Source organism: Anopheles merus, chromosome 2L, assembly GCF_017562075.2.
Source record: "Anopheles merus strain MAF chromosome 2L, AmerM5.1, whole genome shotgun sequence".
NCBI classification, from domain to species: Eukaryota; Metazoa; Arthropoda; class Insecta; order Diptera; family Culicidae; genus Anopheles; species Anopheles merus.
This window is the reverse complement of record NC_054083.1, coordinates 19,087,515-19,095,764: the sequence shown is the minus strand read 5'-3', so window position 1 is coordinate 19,095,764 and position 8,250 is coordinate 19,087,515. Positions and strand designations below refer to the sequence as shown.

The 8,250-nt window shown below is 42.5% G+C and overlaps 1 protein-coding gene across 1 annotated transcript; it reads right to left on the bottom strand.

The window, feature by feature from the left end:
- Window positions 1-2,730: 2,730 nt before the first annotated feature.
- LOC121593159 lies at window positions 2,731-6,325 on the bottom strand. The gene is made up of 4 exons (XM_041915293.1): window positions 5,391-6,325; window positions 4,398-5,318; window positions 3,493-4,329; window positions 2,731-3,429 (listed from the first exon to the last, which is right to left on the bottom strand). The coding sequence occupies exons 1-4, from the start codon at window positions 6,305-6,307 to the stop codon at window positions 2,787-2,789; spliced, it is 3,318 nt and encodes a 1,105-aa protein (XP_041771227.1). The 5' UTR covers window positions 6,308-6,325; the 3' UTR covers window positions 2,731-2,786.
- Window positions 6,326-8,250: the final 1,925 nt, after the last annotated feature.

The following is an 8,250-nucleotide window of genomic DNA, read 5'->3' as shown; positions in this document are numbered from 1 at the left end:
ATTCCGAGAATTACTCGTCAAAGAAAATCATTTAAATTTGATTTTGAGTCTCGCTGTCGGCGGTTAAAGCTTACCTGACAGACAAAGAGAATGAAATTTTCAGGCTAAAAATTAAAAATGGCGGATGGAGCGCTACCACGGAAAGAATGCGCTCTATTGCATGGCTTTAAAATGCACGAGGCGCTCTCACTGAAAAGAACGCTCGCTCGCGCTGTTTCATTGTATTTTCCTTATACCCCTTCCTTTCCGTTTCTTTCGGCATGCGCTGCGCTGAATTGGTACCCCACTTGATTCCAGCGAGTTGCGCTGCGCTGGACTGAAACCCCCTCCCGCTCGTTTCTTTCTTAGCGCGCTGTGCGCTTCCCTTTACACGGACTTGGTGCACCCGAATCAAAAGAAAAACTTTAACACATCAAACTTGGTTTATAAATATTTTATCACTTTTATTGCAAATTAAACGCACATTTCAATTTATAGCTTCACACAATCTCACTTCAAACCTCACACATTATTTATAAAAGACGCACACTTTTTCATTCTCTATGCTTGTAGGGTAAAAAGAAATTGATCGTTAAAATAATTGATTAAATTTAAATGGTTGCGTTCTCAACAGTGCGCCTACCGAAAACCGCCAAAATAATCTGGCCACACTGTTCGTGACAGGTCGCGTATGACAGCTGCCATTGGTGGTGCATGATTTTGGTCGCTTTTTCTCCATGCATCCCATAGTTGGTTTTGAACATTCGCAGCCCAGCGTCCGTTAAGTGGCTGCGTACGTACCATTTTCAAGTTCAACTGAACTACTGTATGCTTTGAATTATGTAATTTTGTTGTTCATTTTCTGATAAACGACCGGTGTTACGTTCGCGATGATTAAATTCGTAACGGACGTGTCAAACTTTAAGTTCGCGTGGTGCGCGATCACCTTAATCTAGAAACCGGGTACGCTACGTGTAAAAGCGGAATAAATATGCGACACATACATATACTAACATGCGGCACTCACGCGTACGTACACTTATGTGCTAATTATCCTCGGAAAAGATACACTAACACCCTAAAAATGTATGGGCTTCCGGGGGTATAAAAGGGACCGAACTTTTAATAAACAAACCATTCGGATTTTGCAACTCTAAGAAACCTCCTTTTTAATTTTGCATATTCGGATCAGAAAGAAATCTCTCATCCCTCTTCACCCCCTTCTGCGGCATAGGCTCCTCAAATTACTTGAGAGAGCAACTAGCGGGAAGGTTGATTATTGGTGTCGAACGGTTGAGAAGATCGCTGTTACCCGAGCGGGTTTGATTTACAAGGCCGCATCCTTCGCGTGGCCCACAGATCCGTTCGTCGTCGTAACAACCGGCTACCGACGATGAACAAATAGCATTACCGAAAAATGGCTATTATTGGCCGACTATTATTTGTATATTCATTCGATGAACACAATCAAAGCGTTACATAATGCACATACAGTTTAACAACACCGACAAACTAACATGGCATTTACGTTACAAAAGTGTTCCGCAAAAGTACAGGCGATTCCCGAGATACACTTTTAATGGGGACCGAATACGGCCGCAAAAATACCGCTTACCTCGAATTTTTGCGTAAGTCAAATCTCGCGATTTCCAGGAAAAATAACACATTCAGCCCAGAGCGGCGATGTTGCGTAATACTGGTTCTGTTCAAAACAATTATTATAAAAATGGCTAGTATTATTAACGTCCACAGGCTGGTACACGTAACACACTGTCGTCTTCTGGACGTTTTTCGATGATAATGCAACTATCACGGCAAGATCAAGTGTTGGGACAGCTGGCCACATATCCTATCGACTCGAAAAATGATCCTATGGAATTCGAAAATGTCCGAATGAGTCCAGATGGCTCCAGACGATTCCAGTCCAGACTACGGACGAATTTTGACGACCTGCATGGGTCCAGAAGGTCCCAGACGATTCCCGATGAGGGCGGATGAGTCGGCATAAATCGAACCAAATCTGGATGATTTCAAATTGAAACAGGTTCCAATGGACGTACATCCTTCGGACCATCTTTAGCGGTGTGTTCATGTAAGGAATGCGGAGAAGAAGGATGTACCACAAGCTTGCTGAGCTGTACGGCGAACCGATCATCCTGAAGGTGGCAAAGGCTGGTATCTTTCATACTGTCCGTAGGGGGAACTTATGGCGCTCATTCGGAATCCTGGGGATGACAACACATTTCATATGGCCGGTCCTACAGCGCCGCGGTAAATAACTACAGCAACCATCTAATTCGTCATAAACATGAATGAAAATGAGTGTCGGGACGTACGCCGCCGCTACGAACGGATTCTTGGATGCTAGCTGTGATATCCTACTAGTATCGGATACACCCAAACGCACACCACCTGGACCGTTACAAGAACACAACCTCAATATACCTCATATAAATTGCTCAATTCCGACTGGCTTCAATTACACACATGACATGACATACATGACATTCTTTCTCTTTCTTACTTTAGGATCCCACACTAGCCAAAGTCCGGCAGGATACCTAAGTTGGTACATGTTATGAGAATGCGGGAATTTAATCAAACCAGCCAATGATCGTTACGTTTATCGATGATCAGCTGGAGCTAGAGCCATAGAAAAAATATTCTTACTTACTAGCTTCTCAATGGAAACATGAAGCCATACAAATAAAATGTAGTAGAACATATAGCAATAAAAAGGATATAGTTTTATTTAAAAGCCGCATTGTATGGCTCCTTGAAAAAGAACAAAATAAAAAATACACTGATCACTTTTTGTTAAAAATAAGTATGTCTCGCAAATCGAACGGTAGATCAGCAGGCTGCTCCATAATTTTCAACATCCAGTCCAAATAAACATCTGTATTAGTGTAAACTATGGGAAAGTATTTGCTACAATGTGATGGCCTAGCGATTGCAAATCCGCGCAAAAAGTGTCTGTCACCTGATGCCATTGTTTGAAGTGATTGCAGCGAGTCACCAGCATTTATAATGATACATGTTTCTTCCATCGTTCGTTGTTGGATCACACAATGCTTCGATCCATCTACGGCAAACCTCACCTTCAAACCTTGCCATCGTTTCTGACATTCCTCTGTGTCAACGTATCTATCATCCACTTTGGTAAGTTCGAAACTAGAATTACGCATGACAAGGTTTGATACATCATAGCTGCGAATTGCGTCAGTGATCGGTAAACAAATGGGTTTCACATTCGGACGACTTGTATCCACACGAGTGGCAAGCTTAACCAACGCAATATCATGGTTTCTGGTTCCATTATAGAGTGGGTGATTGAATACCTTCTGGACTGTAACACTTTGAGTAGAAACATTGCATAATTCAGTGTTATTCGTCATATCACACTCTATCTCGATAGCCTTCCCAAAAATTCCAAATACTATAATGAACCTGCAACCAACATAAAAGATATATTGCCTAGCATTTCTTATCACACCACACAGCTATACTTACTGAGCGCTAGAATTATCGAAACAAGATGCAGGACCAACAGCGTACCACTCGCTTATTAGTGTTACCAAACAGCTTCTCCCATCGAATTCCAACGTATCGTAGTAGACGCTTCCCGTCCATGGTGTTTGCTGGCTGGGAGATGGTTCACCGCACGTGTTGAAGTCGAACAAAGCTTGGCTAGATGCATGCTGAACTGGTTTCAAATTCACACGTTTATTCCCTGTCGTAGTGAGGAATGAAGTTTGGCGAACTTTTTCCTCCATATTCTCTAAGATCCACTCAATGTTGCCCATCTCAAACCGCGTGAAGAGATACGGACCATAGATCAAGAAATCGAACTTAGCCGGATATACCGTATTAATTGCGTACAAAAAATATTGTGTTTGTCCTCCATGCCGTACCGGCATCTGTAACAGACTGCCCAAGGTGGCAGGTAAAGGCATTTGTCTGAACATTTCCTCCTCGACTGCACACTCCACAGTTAGATTGTTAAACTCCAAGTAAAATCTCTCAACCAGAAATCGTTGCTGGCAGGTCGGAGTGTCAATCAATGCTATCCTTTTGCTTAGGACGTTATTGTAATAAGACGACATAATCATATGTGAGGGTTCATGTTGATACAAATGATCCATGAAGGGCAAACAGATCGGTCTGATGTATGGAATGTTTAGATTAGCGGGCTCGACAAACTCCAACAATGCAAACATCTGTCTCGAATTGTTGATTGGAGATGGGAGGATAATATTCTTGATTTCCAGCAGTTGGTATGTTTGTTCGCATGTGCTAGGGGTACAGTTGGTGAGAGTATGGGGTTGCAGTCCTAGAATAACTATTCGCCTGCAGAAAAACGGTCAAAAACTCATTCACGATAGGGCACTTAAACCACTTCACACTAGATCACTTACCAGTATGCATCGTTTTGCGCAATGAACTTCGGGGCCAACGCATACCATTCACTTATAAGTACGACGGTACTACGTTCCAACAAGGTCAAACGAGTAACACTTTCACTATCCCATAATATCCCGTGCCAAGGAATGAACGTCAACTGTGGAATGATATCAGCACCTATGTTGGTTAACCCACAGGTGTCCATATTGAATAAACGCAACTTTTCCTTTCCCGGCAGCTGCCGTAACTCGCTCCATTTTGACTCAAGTGGTTGGTTGGTTGTAAAAATTCTAGCATCACCCGTCGTTTCTAGCATGCTGTACCTCATGTTGTACAGTATCCAGTCGAGATAAGCTTCCACATCATTATAAATGGACGGTACCACTGATTCACAGTCTGATCCATGGAACTCAACTCCCCGCAGAAAGTATCGCTCCGTGCCATTAAATATCTTTTTTTCCTGGAGCGGTACTCCCGCAGGCATTGCAATATTGTTGAGAGGAATGCAATATTGTTCTTCCAGCATGTTCACAATTTCTGCACAGAACTGGTTGCTATCGAGATTAAGCCTAATTTGTCGTTCGGAGTACCGTCTGACACAATCGATAGACTCGATGTACCTCACGAGTAAAGTTGTATACGTCTGCTCATCTTTCAAGAATGCAGCTACGTGCAAGTTAGTCTTGGCGTTCGACCGAAGCTCAGACGTTACGGGGATACAGATAGGCTGCACATAAGACTGTGTAGTGTCTGCTGGGCTCAGCAACTCGATCAGTGCGATGTTGTTAGCATATGTGTTCCTGTCAAACTTTGGGTGTAGTATGATTCGTTGCATTCCGCGTACTTGTGCAGCATGAGTACATATGGTCGTCCCATTGAGAACGAAGCATTCCTCTTTCGAATATTCTGACAAGCTACCGAGCACGATAAACGCCCTAAATTGTCGAAAAGTGGCATGAATACAGGTAAACTATATAAACTTGGTCATAAACTTCAACTATACTTACTCGGAACCGACGTTATCTAAACAATGCGCAGATCCAACCGCATAAGAATCGCTAATGAGCGTAATGGTACATCTAGGAACCACGGTGTTCGGAGTTTTGACAAACCCAAGCCATGGCAGTGTCCAACTCGAAACATTGTTACCTGTCGAATATGATTTCAGACCGCACGTTTCAAAGTTGAACAGCCTTAGCTTTTCCTCGTAGTCTACATGCAGCACATCATTCTCGAACGAAAGCACACGCTGATCAATGTACTGTTTAATCCAATCCAAGTATTTTGCCACGTCAGTATAAGCGGTGTTCTTACGCGGATCGCACGGTTTGGTGTTGGCATTTAGGGGCGTGAAAGACACCAGGCCTCTGACGTACCATTTCCCACCAACTTCGAAGAACATTCCCCCACCGCTATCTCCATTGCACGCGCTGGCTCCATTCTGGCCCATACCACAGAACATGTCCGTTGTCAGGTGAGTTCCGAACACATCCCGATCGCTTGCAATGCACGTCAACGCATCCTGCACGCCTACCAATGCCTGTTTGAGCTGATCGGACACAACGTCCCGTTCGTTCAGCCCGAATCCAACGATGGTACCGCTTCTTCCCACGATCAACGTCTGATTGCTGTCCATGGTCCACAGACAGACCGGCTGCACGTACTTGCTCATCGTGACGTTCGTGCTCAGCTTGATCAGCGCAATGTCGTTGATGATGCTGTGTTGGCTAAACCTCGGATGCACTATTATCTGACGCACGGCGTGTGTTTGCGTATAGTTGCTTGTTTCGTTTAGACGAATACGTCCCACGTCCACGGACACTCGCGATACCGAAAGCACATCGCTTTTGGTGTACACGCAATGAGACGCTTGGGAAAAGGGAACAAATATAAATTGTATTCCGTTAGTTACACTACGACACATGGAGCTGTGATGGTGATACCTGTGAGAATGGTGCTTTCATCGATAATAGATCCACCGCAAGCGTACTCCATCCTTCCCGACGTTCTATGGAAGATGGCTACATGCCACGGCCAGTGACCGGCCTTAGCGTCTATGCCATTTTGAATGAGATATTCCGTCTTTACTTTGCGTTTACCGCACGTTACATGGTTGTTCTGTCCACGTGTTTGCGGCACGACAACACACAGCAAGCAAAGCAGTAGAGGAAACCAATCCAGTGAGCGACTCATACTTGCAAGATGAGATAGAAATTCCCGGTAACTGAATTCTGTCTTAACCAGCAACAAGAACTGCACTGTGTCGTCGCGAAACTGTAACTGATTGCCCTAGCTTCAATCGGTGAAGATGATAGCCAATGTCCTACATTTTGCAATCTCGGACCAAATAGGTCGTTCTAACGTTCTGTTAGAGCTTGTTCTGAATACTGTGCAGTGGAAATACCGTATGCATGTTCCATATAGATTACTATCTTAATCGTAAGCGGGACAAATGTAAGAATTGTTACGTTGCATCGTATGAGGATTTGTTCATGTTCAAGCACAATGAGTAGTTTTTAATTTCCCATACTTTGCGTCGCATTATTTCTCTTACACGTTACATTTCTACCTCTGCAGCGTTGAGTGGCAACAAAAGTAAATGGTTTGGTATCCACGACCGGCATTGTAAAATTGTAACCCAATAACGTATACTTTAAAAAATACAGTGAACCCTCTCTTATTTGACACCTCTTCAATTTGAAAAACCTCTCTTATTTGAACATTTTGCACAGTCCCTTGATTTCCAGTACATTTTTGTTTCTCTAATTTGGAAAACCTCTGAAATCTGTGTCCCTCTTATTTGACTATGGTGTTGCCATGGTTATTGGAAGATGTATGCTCAAATTAGCGATTCTGTTCGCAGTTTCCTATAGCAACAGTTAAGGCTGCATACTAAATGTTCTGTCTCTTTCTTGTTTGTATGGACCTTTCATTCACTTTCAACCTCTGTAATTTGAAAACCCCTCTTATTCGACAGTCCCATCGCCTCTCAAATAAGAGAGGGTTCACTGTAGTTATAAATGTTTTCAGATACTTTGTAGTAAATTCGACCAAGGGCACCTTAACCTTAACCTTAAGCTTATCATGGGCATAGGCAACACATTTGTCTAAAATTTCATGGTATCTTATCTGAAAAATAACAATGTTTGTCTTTATGTATATATGTGTATGGATGATATCGTTTTGACTCCAGGAAATATTTTACAAATCTAACAGAAAAGAGAATATACGGTTTCGTGGTGGCTCAGAAGTTTAGCCTGATATTACCGCTTAATTCGTTACGTCTTTGAAGAAGGAATGGTATAACCCTGGCAATTATCATTAGATGCACCATTTTTGCTGTAGTACAATTCATGTTTGTTAACATCTCTCATGCTTGCTACGGAGAATAACTAACAAATTATTGGAGGCTTTGGAAATATGATTATATGGAACCTCTTCTAGCAGTGAGATCAGTGTGAGCATTACTAATACGTGCGAGCTGCACAGTATTACTAACTACTAAGCAATTTTTAGATATACATCATAATTGTGTTCGAAATTTATGCAACAATACAGGGTTTTCGAGGATTATATAGACATGTTCAGCGAGTTGTAGATTCGTTGAGACATATAATAGACTCTTTCAGCGAGATATAGAATTGTTCGGAAGTAGGCGTTGACATGTTCAGCGATTCTGTAGAGCTGTCATTTGTTTTGTTTACACACTGTGCCGCAGGGTTCAATTTTTCATTCTTAAAAGTCATAAAAGTAGCTAATAATCATTCCTCAAGCTGGTTAATACATAAATTAATTGAAAAAAGCATATTTTTTGGAAAACCGTTTGTTTACCTTCTGATGAGAATGATGCAAGCTGCAGTCCAAGGG

Bases quoted from the DNA above. Each gene is read 5' to 3' on its own strand.
- LOC121593159 (XM_041915293.1), bottom strand. From the start codon at position 6,307: ATGTGTCGTAGTGTAACTAACGGAATACAATTTATATTTGTTCCCTTT. The intron at 4,330-4,397 runs GTAAGTGATCTA...GTTTTTCTGCAG, and splicing joins GCGCAAAACGATGCATACTG to GCGAATAGTTATTCTAGGAC. The intron at 3,430-3,492 runs GTAAGTATAGCT...TGTTGGTTGCAG, and splicing joins TTCGATAATTCTAGCGCTCA to GTTCATTATAGTATTTGGAA.